At 69.4% G+C, this 18,312-nt stretch overlaps 6 protein-coding genes across 6 annotated transcripts; 4 read left to right on the top strand and 2 right to left on the bottom strand.

Moving 5' to 3' along the window:
• The first annotated feature begins 228 nt into the window (after positions 1-228).
• RHOBADRAFT_54089 (uncharacterized protein) lies at positions 229-2,411 on the top strand. Its single transcript, XM_018417146.1, has 4 exons — positions 229-419; positions 528-708; positions 781-1,661; positions 1,725-2,411. The coding sequence occupies exons 1-4, from the start codon at positions 379-381 to the stop codon at positions 2,383-2,385; spliced, it is 1,764 nt and encodes a 587-aa protein (XP_018270289.1). The 5' UTR covers positions 229-378; the 3' UTR covers positions 2,386-2,411.
• Positions 2,412-2,693: 282 nt separating this feature from the next.
• RHOBADRAFT_44724 (uncharacterized protein) lies at positions 2,694-4,559 on the top strand (the record flags this gene model as incomplete). Its single annotated transcript, XM_018414473.1, has 4 exons — positions 2,694-3,143; positions 3,214-3,462; positions 3,532-4,268; positions 4,364-4,559. The coding sequence occupies 4 exons, from the start codon at positions 2,694-2,696 to the stop codon at positions 4,557-4,559; spliced, it is 1,632 nt and encodes a 543-aa protein (XP_018270288.1).
• A 319-nt stretch (positions 4,560-4,878) lies between these two features.
• On the top strand, positions 4,879-6,176 carry RHOBADRAFT_44723 (uncharacterized protein; the record flags this gene model as incomplete). Its single annotated transcript, XM_018414472.1, has 5 exons — positions 4,879-5,024; positions 5,145-5,219; positions 5,288-5,449; positions 5,556-5,877; positions 5,949-6,176. 5 exons carry the CDS (start codon positions 4,879-4,881, stop codon positions 6,174-6,176), a joined length of 933 nt encoding a protein of 310 aa, XP_018270287.1.
• A 475-nt stretch (positions 6,177-6,651) lies between these two features.
• RHOBADRAFT_44722 (glycosyltransferase family 4 protein) lies at positions 6,652-9,081 on the top strand (the record flags this gene model as incomplete). The annotated part of the gene is made up of 9 exons (XM_018414471.1): positions 6,652-6,891; positions 6,969-7,005; positions 7,081-7,207; positions 7,266-7,337; positions 7,404-7,560; positions 7,620-8,110; positions 8,172-8,278; positions 8,339-8,926; positions 8,984-9,081. 9 exons carry the CDS (start codon positions 6,652-6,654, stop codon positions 9,079-9,081), a joined length of 1,917 nt encoding a protein of 638 aa, XP_018270286.1.
• A 220-nt stretch (positions 9,082-9,301) lies between these two features.
• Positions 9,302-12,264, bottom strand: RHOBADRAFT_54086 (uncharacterized protein; the record flags this gene model as incomplete). The annotated part of the gene is made up of 7 exons (XM_018417145.1): positions 9,302-9,696; positions 9,793-9,981; positions 10,055-10,188; positions 10,260-11,413; positions 11,478-11,772; positions 11,843-11,942; positions 12,023-12,264. 7 exons carry the CDS (start codon positions 12,262-12,264, stop codon positions 9,342-9,344), a joined length of 2,469 nt encoding a protein of 822 aa, XP_018270285.1. The 3' UTR covers positions 9,302-9,341.
• A 3,106-nt stretch (positions 12,265-15,370) lies between these two features.
• On the bottom strand, positions 15,371-15,766 carry RHOBADRAFT_37212 (uncharacterized protein; the record flags this gene model as incomplete). The annotated part of the gene is made up of 1 exon (XM_018413419.1): positions 15,371-15,766. A coding segment is annotated over one exon (396 nt), but the record flags the coding sequence as incomplete, so codon positions are not given.
• Positions 15,767-18,312: the final 2,546 nt, after the last annotated feature.

Below are 18,312 nucleotides of genomic sequence, written 5' to 3'. Positions count from 1 at the left end.
CTCGCGAGGTGTGCCGCGAGCGAGCGGCGAGGAGAGCGGGCCTCGCGTCCCCTGCCCTGCAGGCGCGGTGCGTCGAGCTTCAGGCCACTCGAGCGAGGGCACAGAGCCGACTGTGCTGCAGCAGTGCAGCTCTCGCAGTTGGTGCGAGGGCTCTGGCGGTGACGACGAGGCAAGCCTCGGCAAGCAGCCAGCTCTCCTCTCCCACCTCGCTCAACCCGCCTGAGTCTTAGCGAGACGACCGCTACAGCATCTGTACTCGCCCAGAAGCACCGCACACCGCAAAGGTCGGCGCTCGACAGCACCCTCGACCGCGCCCGGCCTCGCACCGCCTCATCGGTCCAGCCATCCCCCGGCGACTTCTCGCTCTCGGCAACGACGATGCAGAACCAGACGGACCTGTACCAGCCTCGAACATACAGGTGAGCTCCGGTTCCGTCCATTGCGAAGCGCTCAGAGGTCGGCAACGAGGAGACCTCGTCCTCCTCCTCCTCCCGCAGCCCTTGCTGACCTCGTTCCCTCCCACGCAGTGCGGGCGACTTTGTCATTGGCCTCTTCATCACTCTCGGAGCGTCCCTCTTCAATGCGCTCGGGCTCAACATCACCAAGCTCGACTACGCCCGTTCGCTCGCCGTCCCTGCCGCTCAACGACGACCCGACTACCTGCGGCCCTTCTGGCTTCTCGGCAATACACTCTACATAGCCTCTCAAGTGCGTCTCCCGTTCCCCTTCGAGAGCGAGTAGCGAGGTGGACGCAGACTGACCTCTATCCCCCCTCTGCAGGTCATCGGCTCGACCCTCGCGCTCGAGTTCCTGAGGGCCGAGTACGTCGCGCCGCTCGGCTCGTCAAGCCTCATCTTTAACGTCCTGTTCGCGTTCCTCCTGGCCGGCATCCCGATCACGGCCCTCGACGTCGCGGGCACGGCCGTCATCATCGTCGGCGTCGTCTGCGTCGTCGTCTTTTCGAACCAGAAGATCCGTACCGACCGCATCGACGCCGAGGCCAACCTGTCGCTGTCGCTCCTCAAGGAGCTGTGGGGCCGAGGCGGCTGGATCGCCTTCTTCGTCATGCTCGAGGTCGTCACGGTCCTTCTCTGGTGGACGAGCGGCATCGTGCACGAGGTATGCATGGCGCGCGTCACCGACGAGCGTGGCGAGGACCGCAGCGGGCTCGACGCCATGATGGACGGCGGCGGCGGACGGCGCATCGTCAACCCGTACGACGGCGAGGGCTTCGTCGGCAAGGTCAAGTCGGCGCGCGACGCGTGGCGCCGGCGCCAGGGCCAGGTGCGCAAGGTCGTCAAGGGTCACGTCGAGCAATGGAGCGCGAGCCGGCCCGACACGAGCATCCGGCGCCTCGCCGCCTTCCTGTGGGCCGTCTCGGGCGGTCTCCTGTCGGGCCAGACGCTCGTCCTCGCCAAGTCGGGCGTCAAACTCGTCACGAGCGCCATCAACCACACGGACCCGAACGAGGCCAACCAGTTCACGAGCCCGCTCACGTGGTTCATCGTCATCCTCCTCGTCGTGTGCGCGGTCGCCCAAGTCGTCGCGCTCAACCTCGCGCTCAAGTCGGGCGACTCGACGCTCGTCGTCCCCCTCTTCTTCAGCGCATACACGATCTCGGGTTTCGTCATCTCGCTCGTCTACCTCGACCAAACCAACTCGTGCGTCACTCTTTCTCCTCTCAAGATTCGTGATCCCGGCACTGACCCCTCTCTGACTCGCAGGTACCGCACGCCGATATTCGTCTGCATCTGGCTCTCGATCGTCGTCCTCATCGCCGGCGTCGTCATGCTGTCGCTCAAGAAGCCGCCCCCAGCACCGCGACAGCGCTCGGGCTCGTCCGCGTCGGCTATGCCCAACCCGTTCGACGACCCGTCCTCGGCCGGCCCGGGCGAGTACGAGCTCGACTCGCCGACCAAGCCGGGCTTTGCGCGTGCGACGACCGCCGCCAGCTCGGTTGATCTCGAGGCGGGCAAGCACGGCGGCGTCGGCGACGACGGCGAGGCCGGGCAGCCGCTGCGCAAGGGCCAAGGGTGGCTCTCGCGCCTTTTTGGCGGGCTTCCGAGCAAGCCCGTCGCCGCGCAAGGGGCAGGGGCATCAGGCGGCGGGGCCGCAGCGCCTCGAGCAGGGCGGCCGGCGAGGCGGCGCAACACGGGCGGGAGCCAGCGCGGCGCCGACGACGGCGACTCGGTGCTCGCGAGCGAGCGGGCGAGTCAGCGCGACGCCGAGGAGCTCGAGCTGGACGAGGTGGACGGGCTGGGGGACTATGCGTCGAGCAGCAAGGGGCGCGAGGTCGACGAGGAGGACGACTTTGGCGACTTTGAGAAGGCGACTGGGGCGGTGCGGGTCGAGGAGGCGCCTCACACTGGGCGAGGGAGCTCGTAGCGAATCTGCAAGATGTGCATGCTGTCACGCTTGGGCGAGAGGAGGACGTCGACAGCTCTCGCAAGCATCCTGCGAACCCGTTCGTCCGAGACTCTGCTTCGTCCTCGTCACGGCCTCAGAGTGCCCGCCGCCTCTGTCGACTCTAGCCGGTCGCTCCAGGCTGTGTGCTGCCTGCGCACCCGGCTCTCGCCGTCCAGCCACGCCGCCGTGCCGGCTTTCCGGAGCTCATCAGTCACCCGACCTCCTCCCTCTCCTCCCGCCACCTGTCGACCTCCAGCGCCTCGCCGACACCGGCCACCTAGCTCGTCATGGCCGCCTCTCCGCCCGTCAGCCCGCCACTCAAGGCCCTGCCGCCTCCCTTTGAGCCCAAGCCGACGTACCTTCGCTCCGCCCCCACCTCGCGCTCCCCCTCGTACAGGCGGCTCATCCTCTGCCTCGACGGGACCGGCAACACGTTCGGCACCGGTGGCGCGAGTCTCCATCCCGTCCACCATCTCTTTGAGCGCGAGCTGACCCTCCTCCGCCTCCTCCCCCACCTCGAGCAGATCACCAACGTCCCGACCCTGTTCTCGCTCGCGTCCGAGGACCCCGACAAGCAGCTCCTGTACTACCAGGTCGGCATCGGCCAGAGCATCAGCACGCACGAGTCCGACTTTGCGCCGGGCAAGATCTACTCGAAACTCGCGGCCACGGTCGACGAGGCCGTCGGCTTCAGCCTCGGCCAGCACATCTGCGGCGCCTACCAGTTCCTCATGAACGTGCGCCCCGTACTCTCCTCTCCCTTCCGCACTCAAGCGGGCCGGACTGACTCGGTTCAAGCGCCCGCAGTACTGGAAACCGGGCGACGAGATCTTCCTGTTCGGCTTCTCGCGCGGCGCCTACACGGCTCGCGCACTCGCCGGCATGCTTCAGCAGGTCGGGCTTCTTCCAGCCGGCAACGAGGACACGATCCCCCTCGCGTTCTCGATCTACAAGCGCAAGGCCAACACGATGCTCGTTCCCGGCGTCGAGACGCTCGCCCAGGGCTTCAAGCGCACCTTCTCGAGGGACGTCGAGGTTCACTTTGTCGGCGTCTGGGTGCGTCCTGCCTTTCCCTCGCCAGACAGGCGATCGGCCCCCTCGTACTGACACGGCTCCCTCCCGCAGGACACGGTCGCGTCAGTCGGCGCCGTCATCCCTCGCACCCTTCCTTTTGCGTCCGGCGCGTCGTACATCCGCACCTTCCGCCACGCCCTCGCCCTCGACGAGGCGCGCGCCCGCTACTACCCGCAGCCGTGGATCTACGAGGACGCGCTCGACAACGAGCCGCAGGACCGCGCCTCGGACGTCAAGGAGGTGTGGTTCGCCGGCGCGCACAGCAACGTCGGTGGCGGCGAGTTCGCGTACGACGGCAGCCGCACGCCGGCGCTCGCGCACCTGTCGCTGCGCTGGATGCTGCGCGAGGCGGTCGAGGCCGGCTTCGAGGTCGACTCGGCGCGCCTCGCCGAGAACCCGCTCTTTGCGCCGTTCGTCAACCGCGCACGCCGCACGCTCGGCTCGGCGTCGAGGGGCGACGACGAGGCGCTCGAGGCGTACCTGCGCCGCGCGAGGGACAAGAACCCGGGCCTCAACGAGGTCATGGCGGCCACCGTCTTCCTCGCGGCCCGTCCGTCGCCCGAGACGACCGCGGCGGCCCTCTCGCCTCGCGCAAACCACGTCTCGTTCGCGCTCGAGCTGCGCCCGGCCGAGGAGCGCAAGGCGCGCGGCATCAAGGGCCGCCTCGCCGACTGGTGGAGCCGGGTCGGGACGAGGGCGATGACGGCGTTCTGGTGGCTGCTCGAGGTCAGCCCGACGGTCAAGATCTTCTGGGACGCCGAGGGCAACGATAGGAGGTGGAGCATCCGGTGCGTCTCACTCTCTCTCCCTTTCTCGCTCTCGCTCGAGGCGGACCTCGTCCTGACGATCTCCTTCTCTTTCGCTCCGTGTCTCTCTCGCGCAGCTCGAACAACGGCCGCGGTCGCCACCTCCCGCCGTCACCGTCGTTCCACTTCTCGGTCAAGGAGCGTCTCGAAGCTCGCGGCGCGGCGGCCTTTGGGCCGGGCAACAACGAGAACTACCCCGAGGGCGGCCGGTACCAGATCAAGGCGCACTTCTCGCGGGGCCAGGGTCTCGGCGACGTCACGTTTGTCGAGTGAAGGGCGTCGGCGGGTCAGCAGGAGGGAGCGCTTGACGAGGAGGAGCTTGACGAGGGACGGTCGAGGAGGTCCGAGTTCGACGCCGAGCCGGGTGAGTTTGACAGGCCCCGCGCTCTCTCTGTGTGTACTGTCTGTAGTCTGTACGAGTCCTTGCAGTGCGCTTGAGTGTGCAGAAGTGGGCAAAGTGAGAGACAGGCGGCCCTGCGAGCTGTCGAGCGCCAAGCGAGCGCACGCGTCTCCGGGCGCTCGCTCCCTCGCCTCGCTCTCCTCGCTCTCTCCCTCTCTCTCTCTCCCACCAGCCACTTTCGCATCTCTCGCCATGCACGCTTCGATCGCCCCTCTCGCCCTGGCCGTCGCCGCTCTCGCCGCCACGGCCTCTGCCCAGTCGATCCCCGCCTCGGCCTCGGCACTCGACCTCGAGCTCGTCAACGCCCAGTACGACAACAGCGGCTTCGACGAGGGCGGGTGCGTCCCATATCTCCCTCTCTCTTAGTGCAGCAGCCCGGCCCGCTGTGCCCCTCAGAGGCGCCGCAGGAGCTGACCGAGGCACGCGCCTCGTCGCGCCTCTCCTCCTCGTGTTTGCAGCAACGCTGGCTTCGACATCGAGCTCGAGGCCAAGGCGCTCCTCACCGTCGTGTACCCGGGTGCCGGCATCATCGAGTGCGTCCCCACCCTCTCGCCCCGCGCCCATCGAGAGACCGACTGACCTCGGAACCTCCGCCTCGCAGGAACGGCCAGGCCTACAGCGTCGACCAGGTCAGCGAGGCGCCCCAGCTCTACGTCACCCCGTCGCAGGACACGGTCGCGTGGTTCAACTCGAGCTCGCGCTACACGGTCGCCCTCGCCGACGCCTCGTCGCTCGGCGACCCCGACTCGGAGGGCAACTACCGGTGCGCCCCGCTCTCCCTGCCCATCCCTGAGCCCGCTGGCCCTCGGGTGAACGGCTCTTGCGAGAGACGAGCGACGCACTGACGACGACACCCCTCCCCCACGCAGCCACTTCCTCGTTAACGGCCTCGCGGGCGCGGCCCCGACGTCGGGCAACCTCACCTTCATGCCCGAGGGCGGCACGGCCGTCACCAACTACGCTGCGCCGGGCCCGATCGCCGGCACCGGCCCGCACCGCTACGCGTTCCTCATGTTCGCCCAGCCCGAGTCGTTCACGGCCCCGAGCAACCTGTCGGCCGCCGGCACCGCCCCGGGCCACTGGTACGTCGAGAACTACGTCGAGGAGACGGGCCTCCAGCTCGTCGCCGCGTCGTTCTTCACCGTCTCGAACGGCGACGCCACCGGCTCGGTCGCCGCCACTGAGGCTGTCGTGCGTCCCCTTTTCTCCACTCCCTCCTCTCCTTCGCGCCCTCCCAGCTCACGTCTCGCCCTCTCGCGCAGAACACGGCCACTCTCTCCGCCTCGTCGTCGGCCGCTTCCTCGTCCGCCGCGTCGTCGGGCTCGGCTCGCTCGTCCGGCGCCTCGTCGCCGACCGGCTCGCAGACCGGCACGACGACGGCCGGCGCCCCGTCCCAGTCGGCCGGCGGCTCGAGCGGCGCCTCGTCGCTCGTCGTCTCGCTCGGCGCTGGTGCGCTCGGCCTCGTCGGCGCGGCGGCCGCCCTCATCTAGATCGGCGCGTGAGGCGGCTTGAGCAGGAGGAGGGAGGGAAACGGACACTTTCGACGATCGAGGCCGCGCCCATGGTGGGTGGCAGCGCGCCTGTCGTACTTTCAGCATCTCTTGCATTGATTCCAATTTCGTTCTCGTTCATTTGCTGCCGGCGCGCGAGTGGGACGAGGAGAGAGCGAGAGTGGCCCGACGACGCGAGGGGAGCTTTCCTTCCTCTTCCTGCGCCTCTCTCTTTGGGGCAAGCTTACCGGGAGCTCGACAGCTGCGAGCACTTGACGCTAGTCAGCGTGGTTGCGTGCCGCGGCAGGGTGGCGATCTAGAGGGAGCTCGTTCGACTGCGGTCGACGCTGATTGGCTTGGGGCGGCACGTTGGCAAAGAAGCCGCCCCCTTTGGCTCCCGCAACAGCTCTCGTGGGCCGCCCTACTGTGCTCTTGACTCCTGCTTCGACGTTCTCCGTCGACTCGCCCGCTCGCCATGCCCGCCGACGCCGCCGCCGCCGCCGCCGGCTCCTCCTCCGCCGCCTCCTCGTCGCCTTCCGGGCGCGACCTCGATTCGCTCGAGAAGGCGCGCTCGACGCGCTCGCTACGCATCGCCATCGTCACCGAGAACTTCCTGCCAAAGGTCGACGGCGTCACCCGCACGCTTGCGATGCTGCTCGAGCATCTGCAGGCCGAGGGGCACGAGGCGCTCGTCCTCGGACCGTCGACACCCTTGGTGCGCCCGTCTCTCTGCCCCGTCCCTATCACCCTAGGACGGACTCGAGCCCTGACCAAGTCGCGGCGCGCTCGCAGACGTCCTACGCCGGCGCCGAGGTCGTCTCGACAAAGGGTGAGGAAGAGGCTCGAGCGTGGTCGACCGGCCACATGAGCGACGCTGAACTCGCTCCCTCTTCGACGCCCACAGGCATCCCTCTACTCGGCGTGTACCGCGGCCTCGGGCTTAACTTCCTGCGCCCTCGCTTCATCCGCAAGCTGCGCGAGTTCGACCCCGACCTCGTCATGTTCGTCGACCCGATCTGGCTTTGCGCGCAGTGCGTCCCTTCCCTCTCTCTTCCTTTCGTCCTCCGAATATTGACGCTTGACCCGCAGAACGATCCCGGTCATCCAGTACTACTTTCCGGACACGCCGCTCCTCTCCTCGTACCACACGAACCTCGCCATGTGCGTGCACATCTTTCCTTTGTCCTCGCGCTCGTCGATATTTCTCTGACGAGCATCTTCGTGCAGGTACGCGACCCTGTTCGGGTTCCCGTGGCTCACGCCCGTCATGTGGAGCCTGCAGCGAGCGCTGCACGGTCGGTGCGACTTGACGTTCTGCCCGTCGCCGTCGACGGCGCGCATGCTCGGCGAGCAAGGGTTCGACAACGTGCGACTGTGGCCTCGAGTGCGTCCTGCCGGGCCCTCCTCGAATACCGGGAACGAGCCTGACTCTCTCGTCTTCAGGGCGTCGACACGGACCTCTTCCGGCCCGAAGCGCGCGACTTTGCCCTGCGCCAGTCTTGGGGCGTCGAACCGCTCGACCTCGACCCAGATCGACCCTCGCCTCGCCTCATCGCCACCGAGCCACGCTCCTCGCTCTCAGCCGACGACCTTCCCGCTCTCGCCCTCCCTCCTCCCTACACTCCTCAGCCCGTCCCTCCTCCCTTCTGCGCCGGTTCGTCGCCCAGCAAGCTCGCCATCCTCTACGTCGGCCGCGTCTCGTGGGAGAAGAACCTGCGCCTGCTCATCGACGCCGCCCGCGGCCTCGAGAAGCCGGACTTTGCGACCGGCCGCCCGGCGTGCCAGCTCGTGTTCGTCGGCGACGGGCCGGCAAGGGTCGAGGTCGAGAGCTTGTGCGCGTCGTACGGCCTCAATGCGCTGTTCCTCGGGTTCAAGAAGGGCGAGGAGCTCGCGGCGGCGTACGCGAGCGCTGACGTGTTCGCCTTCCCAAGTTTGTGAGCCTCCTCGTCTCGCCCTTTCCGCCTCAGACGCCCCTACTGACACGTCGTCCTGCAGCACCGAGACGTTCGGCCAGGTCGTCAGCGAGGCGCAGGCGTCGGGACTGCCAGTCGTCGGCCTGCGAGCCGAGGGGGTCTCGGACCTCGTCGAACACGGCAGGACCGGTGCGTTCCCTCACTCTTCTCATGCCCAGAATCGAGACTGACATTCTCGACGTCTCGCAGGCCTTCTGCTCGACCTGAACGACCTGCGCTCGGCCGCCGTCCCGGGCGCGCCCCCTCCTTACTCGCCGAGCGCACGAGCCTCTTCCATTCCGTCCGACCCGCACGCCCTCCTCTCCTCGACGTCCCCCTCCTACCCTCGCGCCGTCTCGCTCTACCGCGCCCTCCTCGTCTCGATCACGACCGACCACGAGCACCGTCGCACCATGGGCTCCATGGCGCACCTCGTCGCCTCGAAGCGCTCGTGGTGGCGCGCGATGGAGGACCTCTGCGACGGCTTCCGCGAGCTCGCAGCGCTCAAGGCGAACCGCATCGAGCAAAAGGTCGACCTCGAGCGCACGAGCACGATCGAGCTCGACGTCGTGTGCGACAAGGGCGAGGAAGGCCGACTTGAGAAGGTCGACTCGTCGACGACTTTCAGCGCCGCCTCGAGGCGCAGGAGGCGACTCGACGGCCGCCAGACGACGAGAAGGAGCCACCTCGTCTCCTCGAGCGTGTTCGGGCCGCTCTCGGCGTGGGTGACGCCGTCGCAGGTCGCGAGAACGAGCGGTTCTTCTCTCGCGGTGAAAGCCACGAGCCACCTCTCAGTCGGTGCGTCCTCGCGCCTTCCTCTGCCTGCCGGACCGAACTGACGACCGCGTCACACAGTTCTCGTCCTCGAAGCCGTCGCGCTGTTCGCGCTGCTCGCGGCCGCCGTCGCCTGGTCCTCGCACTTTGAGCTTCTCTCCTCCCTCTCTCCCTTCTAGACCGATAGCAACTGTTTATAGCTCTTGTGCGAGCCGTGCTCCATATCCCTTGCCGTCTGGTACGCGACGAGCGAGAGGGAGAGAGCTCAACAGAGAGCGAGCGTCGAGCGATTCCAACGGATCGAGCAGAGTCACGTTCTCGCTTGGCTATGCCTTGCTCTCTCTCGTGGACGCAGAACTGTACGACGCGACGCACGACACACGCCCGACGAGGTCCCTCGACGCGGAAAATAAGTTGTCGATGCACCTGGAAGGTCCGCTCAGGCCCTCGCCCCGTACGCTCCGACGAGCCGCCTCATCTCGTCGGCCGCCTCGACGAGGCTCATCTCGGCTCCCGCTCCCACAGCTGCCCCTCCTGCTCCTCCACCACCCTTCTTGCTCGCCGCACTCTCGCCGCCCTTGCCCCTCGCCTTGGCGCTCCCGCTCGGCCCGCACAGCACGGCGTACACGTCCGTGGCGCTCTGCGCGACCGTCGGCCGGCCGGCGGGTCGCGGGACAGTCGACGACGACGATGAACAGGAATGAGGAGGGTCGGTGTCGGTGCGGCGGTGGACGATCCATGGCGTGGAAGGGGTCGCGAGGCGAGTGAGCGATTCAAGGACGGGGACGGTTGGGCTGCGTGCGTTGAGAGGCGAGGCAGAGGGTCAGGCAATGTCTGAGAGACGAAGGAGAGGATGCAGGCGAGGAGAGAAAGTGAAAGGCGGGACGCACGAGCGCAGGGACCGGTACGCGTCGAGAAGGGCCGCCGTCGTCGCGAGCTCCTCGTCGGTCGCTGGACCCGAGCCAGGCCGTGCGGCGGCGGACCCGGTGCCGGGCTCGTCACGCGGCGACGACGACGAGCTTGGCGAGAAAGCCGAGACGAGCAGGCCGTGCTTGACAAAGTGCTGCTGCGGGTACGCCCTGTGGGTCCGTGCGCCGCCTCGGGTCAGGACGCCCCGCTCACTCGGGCAGAGGAGAGGAACCGGCCACGCACGGTACAGGAGGCTGGACGACCTCGAGCAACGACTCGACGGCCTCGAGGAGGCGCTCGGCGCGCGAGTCGAGCCAGGCGAGGGCGGCATGGTCGGTCTTGGGCAGCATGGCGAGACCGAGCGTGAGAGCGCCGCGCTGCAAAGCGCGTCAAGAGCGACGTCAGGAACGCGTCGAGAGGAGAAGGAGGAGAAAAGGAGAGGACGCACCTCGTAACGCCGCAGGTGGAACCTGACCTCCTCCTCGCTGCCCTCCTCGCCGCCGCACACGAGCTCGAACATCTTCTCCCGCTCGACCACTCGATCCTCCTCCTCGCTCGAGCCGCCAGGTGGCCCGGCGTCCTGCGCTGCACCATCCACCGCGAGAGCCCCCGCCTCGGTCCGCTCCTCGCCCGGCGACGCACCCATCGCCTCTGCGAGCTCGCCGACGTCGACCGACGGCGCGAGCTCGACCAAGGGCGTCGTCGGCTGCGAGTGCTGCGGCGTCGCCTCCTCGGCCGGGTCGAGCTCGGCGGCCGGCACGCTCGCCGGCTCGTCGCCCTCGGTCGTCGGCGGCTCGAGCGCCGCCGCATCTCGCGCGTTCTCCTCGGCGCCCGCAGTGGACCCGTCATGCGCCGCCGCCTCGGCCTGGGCCTTGGCGACTGTCGCCGGCGCTGCTGCACCACCGCCGAACCCCAACCTGGACCAGCTCCCGCTCACGCTCCTGAAGCTCCACCCGGCGCCATCGCCCGCACCTGGCTCGCCCTCTGGCCGCGCATCTGCGCCACCGCCCGACGCCGTGCGCTGCGCGTTGCGCTGACGCTCGGCGACGACGTCCTTCTCGGCACGGCGGAGCGCGGCAAAGCCCGACCGCAGCGATTTGCCGCGAACGTCCTTGGCGTCGCGCGAGGGAGCCGCCGCCGAGTTGACGGAGGCGGAAGGTGGGGAAGAGGGGGACGAGGGCGAGGAGAGGGCGAACGACATGGGTCGGGGAGCGAGGAAGGAGGTCATGCCGCTCGCGAGGGACGAAAACGGCGCCGTCCACGAGCTCGTCGACGTGTCGTCGGCGGCAGAGGACGACGCGGCGTGCTGGACGGCGTCACCGACACCGCTCGCCGCGGCGTGGACGGCGAGAGAGCGAGGTGGGAGGAGCCGGTGCAGGTACCGCACGAGGGCGAGGAGGTCCTCGTTGGCGAGCGGCGGCGGCGGCGTGTGGTCGGCGCGTGAAGAGGTGCGCGCAGAGGAGGCGAGGTCGGGAAGGCTGAGGACGGTCGAGTCGTGCAGGAGGATGGGGAGCGTCGAGGGGTTCGAGGCGGCAAATTGCGCGAGGAGGGGAAGGAGCTGAGGCGAGGTTGACGGGGTGAGGAGGCTGCAGCTCGGCAGGGCTGCGCTCAACAGATCGTCAGTTCCCAGTTTCGCGAGAGGGTGAATGGACGAAGCAGGACGCACCGTCGAGGACCCTCTCCAAGGGTGCCGGCGCCCGCGCTCCCGTCACGTCCCACCGCTCGGCCCAGTCCCGCCAGAACTCGTCGAGCCGCGCCCTGACGTGCTCCGTCCCGTCCTTCTCGAGCGTTGCGACGAGGCTGCCGTGTCGCAGGCGGTACTCGCGGTAGGCGTGGCGGAGGTCGGCGAGGAGGACGTCGTCGTCGAGGGAAAAGGACGGGGTCGAGGTGGTGGCCGAGCTGCTGGTTGTCGCGGCCGACGCGCGTCGAGAGTGTCGAGAAGAACGCGGCAGGACGATGGTCTGTGAAAGGAACAGGTTAGCTCGCCTCGATCAGGATCGGAAGAGGAGGACGAGGAGGAGGGGAGCGCACGGCGTGGACGAAGAAGCCGGGCTCGACCTCGCACCAGAACATCCGTCTCCTGCTCGAGTGCACTGCCCTCGCCGCCTCCTGTCCCACGGGACCGAGAGTCCTGCAGGGAGAACGGGTTGCTCCCCCACTGTCAGCCCCGCTGATGAGGAATCGAGAGGGGAGGAGAGGAGAGGGACGCACCGAGCGAACGCAGCGACGCCCATGACGGTGCCCATGACCCTGCCCCTGCGCGCACCCTCGAGCGCCTCCTGGCCGCCGGGCGAGACGAGGCACAGCACCTTGGCCGCCTCGAGCGCCGCGTCGTCGAGCCTCGCGCCCTCGTCGGCCTCTGCGACGATCGCCGTCTCGCTGTAGACGGCGAGCAGAGACAGCTGTGGCCACTCGGACTGCGTCGATGCCTCGCGGCGGCGGCGAGGCTGCATCTCGAGGGCGGACGGAGGTCAAGACGACGACTCGGAGCTGCTCGCGCGACGAGCGAGATTCGCTCTCGGCAGGCTGCGGCGGAGAGCTTCTTGGGCCTCGAGCGTTACAGGGCAAATGCTACAACAAGGGGACTGCAATAGAGGACGTGATCGAGGGCGGGAGAGGCCAGAGAGGGGAGAGAGAGTGTCTGTGCACGGCGCGAGACTCAGTGCGAGCGCCGTTGCTCGAGCGCAGGTGGAATGAGCGCGTCGGGCGGTCCCACCGCACGCTGCGGCGCGACCGGGCCCTTGGCGGGTGAGGGAAGGGCGAACGACCGCCGCTTGACGGGCGTCTCGGCGCCGCCCTCGCGCACCTCGAGCTCGTCCTCGCTCTCGGCGCCGCCGAGCCCGCCGTGACCAGGCGCACCCTGCACACCGCCGTCGCTGACGAGCGACAGGCGCTCGAAGGGCGCGAGCGGCACCGGGACCGACGCCCAGTCCGTCTCGGTCTTGCTGCGCTGCATGAGCGGCGGCGGCGCGCGCGCCTGGAGCCGGTCGAGCTCGTCGTCCGTGAGCGACAGGGGATGCGCGTCGGTCGCGACGTTCGAGAACGAGTCGGCCGTCGACTCGAACGAGCTGCGCGCGAGGTGGTACTCGGCGTCGCTCGTCTGGGCGGCCGAGTCGGGGTGGAGCGAGGTCGACGGGCGCGAGAGGGCCGACGAGCGACTCGACGCCTTGATGGTGGCGTGCGGCGACAGGGCGACATGGGGAGAGGGTACGGGTGGCGAGCGCTGAGGGCGGTGCTGCGACGAGGTGCGCCGGCTGTGCGACCGGTGCAGGGACTGCTTGCGCAACAGTCGCTCGGCCTCGCGATCCTCAACGAGAAGATCGCGAGAGAGGACCTCGCGGTAGCACACGAGCTTGGCGAGCCTGTGGGGGGACGAGAGTAAGTCGGGTCCGAGGAGAGGGCGACGAGGAGAGAGAGAGGGACGCACTGGATCCGGGCGTGGCGCACGCGCTTCTCGATCGGCGGGAGGGCGGTGAGAATGCGCTCTCGCGTCGTGTGGCGGAAAGGCGTGAGGACGGCGAGGTGCTTGGCGAAGCGCAGGTCGGCCTGGAGGGCCTCCTTGGCCGCGCGAATCTCGGCGTCGAGCTGCTTAATCCTGGCCTGCGAGTGCGAGTGCGACGGCGAGAGAGTCAGTCTCTGCAGACAATGACCGAGGAGAGGAGAAGAGGTGACGGACCCGGAGCAGGTCCGCCCGGGCAGGCGTAGTCGGCGCCGACGGCGAGGTGAAAGCTCGATCGGGCGGCCTTGGCGTCGCCAGCTCGGCGAGAGGCACGTCGTCGTCGTCGGGCGCACTCGAGCCATCGGCGCCGTTGGCGCCGTTGGCGGCGAGCGCCTGCTGCAGGCTGACGGGCAGGACGAGCCTGTCGCCGTGGCCACCGCCGTTCGACGACGTCGACGGGCCGATCGTCAGGTCCTCGTCCTCGGCGACGAGGCTGCCCTTGGCCGAGACCGAGCCCGCGCTGCTCGCGAGTGACCCGAACGCCTCGCTGCGGACGAGCCGAGACGGCGCCGGCGGCAGGTCCGGGTGCCCGTTGGTCGACTTGGAGAGGCTGACGGACGCGAACGCGCTGAACCGAGGCGACGCCGGCGCTGGGGTGGTGCGCTGTGACGCCGAGAGCGAGGGAGGCTGCTGCAGCGTCGAGCGGATGCGCAGGCCCGCCGTTTTGAACGCGGCGGCGTAGTTGATGGCGTGCAGCCACGAGTTGAGCTCGGCGACGTCGTGCGCCTGGAACAGGTATTGTCGACCACCGGGAGCGACAAGGCGGAACACGTTGCTGTACTTGGAGTACGTCTGCGGTCGAAAAACAAGGGGGTTCGAGTCAGTCACCGGGGCCGACGAGGTCGAGGAACGAGGGAGGGCGACGACGACGCACCGAGTCGTAGATGGCGGCCGAATGCGCGAGCGACAGGACGGCGTCGGGCTTGAACGAGCTCTGCCACGAGTAGACGAGGACCTCGTGGTCGTCTGCCCTCGGCTCGACGGCTGCGGCGGCCGCCTGCAGAGCTCGCTGAAGCGAGCCGGCGAAGTGCGGGTCCTTCTGCAGGCGAGGACAACGAGTCAGTGTCTCGACGTGGAGGGGCAAGAGAGGGAGAGAGGGAGAGCCAGGCGTACAAAGAAGAGGAGCTGGCTGCCGGTCAGGACGACGCTCCACCCTCGCCATTTCCTGCTCGCCGCCTTCTTGCCGCCCTCGGTCAGGTCGTCCTTGCGGCTCAAGAGGCCGACCTTGGTGATCTTGAGCGTCGAGACAGGTGGGCGGTCCTTCTTCTTGGGCGGGTCGACGAACGTGCCGTTGCTGACGGTCGGTGCGAGAGGCGCGCCGGCGAGGTGAGCAGGGATGGCCGAGCCTGCGGCGCTCGGCGAGGGCGAGTATGGTGCGACGGCGGTGATCTGGCTCGCCTGCGACTTGGACGACGAGCGAGGGCGGTTGCTGATCTGGAGGACGGGCGCTCGGGCGAACAGGGCGTGCAGCTTGGTCGCGTCCTGCAGAAGTTCGAGCGTCAGTCGAACGGAACGGCGGCGACATGGACGACGAGGACGAGGCGAGAGAAAGGCGGGCGTACAAAGAAGCTGGTCGTGCCCGTGTAGGAGAACGGGCTCTTGGGCGGGATGAGGCTCTCGACGTCGACCTTGAAGCGGTGCGTCTGGCCGGTCGCGATGAGGTGGTACGGGTCGAGGCGGTTCTTGCTCGGCGTCGAGCCGAAGAAGCCACTGTTGCTCGGCGTGCCAAAGCTTGCCGACGAGGCGCTCGGACCCAGGCTGCCGCCGAGGAGCGAGGCGCTCGAGGCGGACGGCGAGAAGGGCGACGACGCCGGCTCATCGTCGTTGACGTACACAAAAGGTGCCGCAGTGATCTGGTCGTACAGGTACTGCGAGAGGAGCGAGGGTAAGTCGAACGTCGCTCGGGCCGACGGGCGGCTTGAGGGGCGCACCTCGAGGATCTCGGACGGGACGCCGTCGATGCGCGTGTTCTTGACGTAGTCGGCCTTGGTCCTGAGCATGCGACGGAGGAGTGTGAGCGCAGGAACGTCGAGAACGGGAGACGAGGAAGGGAGGACGCACATCTTGCTCTTGGCGTTCGGGTTGAACTGGTCCGTGTTGAGCATGACCATCGAGAAGGCGAGGACGTAAGGGATGTCGCTCTCCTCCTGCCCGTCCCGCCTCGGCCCGAGCCCCGACCTCCCGTCGTCGCTTGCGCCGCCCTCGGTCGAGAGGCCCTCGTCGCCGACCTCGCGCTTCTTGGGCACGGCGCCGAACAGGCCCGGGTTGCACTCGCAGTAGCGCCGCGCAAACGCCTCCATGACGCGATCGATCTGCTGCGTCTCGGACGGGAGGGACGCCGAAGAAAGAAAGGCGCGCAGGGCGATGTCGAGGGCGAGATTCTCGAAGGGAAAGAGGCGCAGGAACGCTTGAAGGGCGGCGAGGTGGAAGGGCTCGGAGCTGTACAGGGAGAGCATGTCAGTAAGGGCGACGGCGCGAGAAAAGGCAAGGTGGGACGCACCTGGACGCGAGAGCTCGGGTGACCTCTCCCCTCGGCAACGGCTCGCTCCCGCCGTCCTCCTGCCCGGTCGGGTCCCGCCCGCCCGTCTTCTCCTCGCCAGGCTCGGCGTCCTCGATGACCTCCTGCGCGCCGCCGTCCTCGTCCGTGTCGACGACCCTCGACGGCCTCCTGCTCCCGGACCCCTTCTCGCCCTCGAGCAGCCGCCGCACGTACGCCTCGGGCGTCTCGCCCTCGGCGATGCGCGCCGGCGGCGCTTTGCGCACCTTGGGCGCAGCGCGAGCGAATGCGGGCGCAGCCGAGGCTGGCGAGCCGCTCGTGACGCTGTTGCCGCGCGACCGGGTCCCGCCGCCGCCGCCGCCGACCGCGCCGTCGGCCGTCGACGGCCTGCCGCCCGCCACACCCGGCGGACCGAGCCCGCCTGAGCCCGAACCCGAACCCGAGCCGAAGCTGGCGAGGCTGAACCGTCGGTTCGGGTCGGTGAGGGCCCGCACGCGGCCGCCCGACGCCGACGATGCGGCGAGGTCGAGCGGCAAGCCTGCCGAGCCGTGCGTGCCCGAGCTCGACGCGCTGCCCGAGCGCGCACGGCCCGACTGCTGCTGCTGCTGGACGACAAGCTTGCTCGGCGAGTTCTGGGCACTCGTCGACAGCGAGTTGCCGCTCCCGCCGCCGCTGAAGAAGCTGCCGATGCCGGCACCGACGCTCAGGCCGCGCTTACGGCTGCTGCCGGGCCGCACGAGCGCGGACGAGCCGCGCCGGTCGCCGCCGCCGCCGTCAAAGAGCGCGCCGAACTCGCTCACCTCGCCTGCGGCGGCGGCGCTCGTGGCGCCGAGCCCGGGAGAGGCTGCAGGCGTCCCGCTCGATGCTGCTGTCGCAGCCGACGATGAGCGGCTCATGCTCTGGCTTGCCGCTCGGTCCCGCTGCTCCTGCGCCGCGCCGACCGACGTCGTCGACGACGACGAGAAGAAGCTGCCGAGGCTGCCGAACATGCTGCCGCGGCTCGTCGTGCCCTCCGACGTCGTCGGGCGCGACTGGCCGACCTTGAGCCCGGCGCCGGCAAAGACGCCGCCGCCGGGCGGGATGCCCATGCCGCCGACCACCATGCCCCGCGCGCCCATGTACGGCGACGACAGCTGCGGCGAGGCGGGCGAGCGCCGGTCCGACGCGTCGCTGTGCGAGCGGGCGGCGCGCGTCTGGATGAGCGTCCGCGCGAGCGACGGGCTCGACGTGCTGCCCGGCGCGGACGGGCTCGCCGTCGACGACGACGACGTGCCGAGCGGGTCTGGCGGCTCCTTGGACGGCGACGAGAGAGGAGAGGGAACGATCGGCAGAGTCGAGGAGGGAAGGCGCGGGGAGGACGAGGACGAGGGCGCGTACGAGTTGGCGCGGCGCAGGGGAGGGGTCGAGGCGTTCAGGCCGGCGCGCGGGAGCGAGCTGACCGTCGCAGGAGAGGACGGAGAGGTCGGCGAGCCTGCAGGGAGGGACGGGTGCGGGTTGCGGATGAGGAGGGTCGCGGCCGAGTCGGTCGACTTGGTCGGCTGGAGCGGCGGCGGGAGCGGCATCGACTGGGCGGACCCGAGCGCAGGCCGGCTCGACGGCACGGCCGAGGCGGGGCTCGGCGCAACGAGCAGGTTCTCGTCGATGGGCGACGCGTTGGCGGGCGAGCTGCTGACCGGCGTCGTCGTGATCGACAGCGACGGGCGCGAGCCCCGACTCGCGTTCGACTCGGCGCGTGTCGTGCGCGCCTTTTCTGGCGACGACGCCGGCGAGCCGTGCCCGAACGCCCACGACATGCGGTACGGGTTCTGCGACAGCTGGAGCGACGGGAGCGAGGGCAACGAGGGGATCGTGCCATCCTCGCCCTGGCCGTCGTGACCTGGCGCGCCGCTCGACATGAAGGCGCCGAGGGCCGGCGAGCCCGTCGGCGAGTCGTACACGACCGAGCCCTCGGCGCCGAGCGGGCCCGCACCCTCGCCCGACCATCGCGCCTCCTCCGCCGCCGCTCCCGCCGCCGCCGCCGACTTGCTCTCCCTGCGCCCAAAGAGGCCGCCGAGCGTCGCCCTGCGTATCTTGCGCTTGGGCGCCGGGGCGGGCGGTACGCTCTCGGACCGCCCGTCGGCGCGCTCCTTGCCCTTGCTCGACGACGAGCCGGTCGACACGGGCCGCTCGTCGGCCGACCGCCGTCGCCCTCCCGCCACGCCCTCGCCACTCGACCGTGCGCGTTCCTCGCGCTCGCGCTCGCTCGAGCGCCGCGCCGTCGACGGGTGGCCAGGCGCGGGCGCAAAGAGCCAGTGCGGCTGGCTCGGGACCGGCTCGGGGAGGACCATGGTGCTCGCGCTCGCAGACGCGTGCGCGCTCGACGACGACGAGCGCGAGGGCGGGTAGTACGGGCTGTGCGGCGTGAGCGGGGTCGAGGCGCCCGAGTGCGAGTAGGACGACGGGATGGGCGACGCTCGAGAGCTGCCGTCGAGCGAGAGCGTCGAGGGGGCGAAAGGGAAGTGGTTG

Source organism: Rhodotorula graminis (assembly GCF_001329695.1).
Source record: "Rhodotorula graminis WP1 unplaced genomic scaffold RHOBAscaffold_8, whole genome shotgun sequence".
In the NCBI taxonomy this organism is placed as follows: domain Eukaryota; kingdom Fungi; phylum Basidiomycota; class Microbotryomycetes; order Sporidiobolales; family Sporidiobolaceae; genus Rhodotorula; species Rhodotorula graminis.
Note: the sequence above shows the minus strand (reverse complement) of the source record. Positions and strands in the feature narration are given on the sequence as shown.

What these genes read in the sequence shown, in the direction of transcription:
- RHOBADRAFT_54089 (XM_018417146.1), top strand. Translation starts at nt 379, where the DNA reads ATGCAGAACCAGACGGACCTGTACCAGCCTCGAACATACAG. An exon ending in TACCAGCCTCGAACATACAG is followed by an intron (nt 420 to 527) that starts GTGAGCTCCGGT and finishes CCTCCCACGCAG; the next exon opens with TGCGGGCGACTTTGTCATTG. An exon ending in CACTCTACATAGCCTCTCAA is followed by an intron (nt 709 to 780) that starts GTGCGTCTCCCG and finishes CCCCCTCTGCAG; the next exon opens with GTCATCGGCTCGACCCTCGC.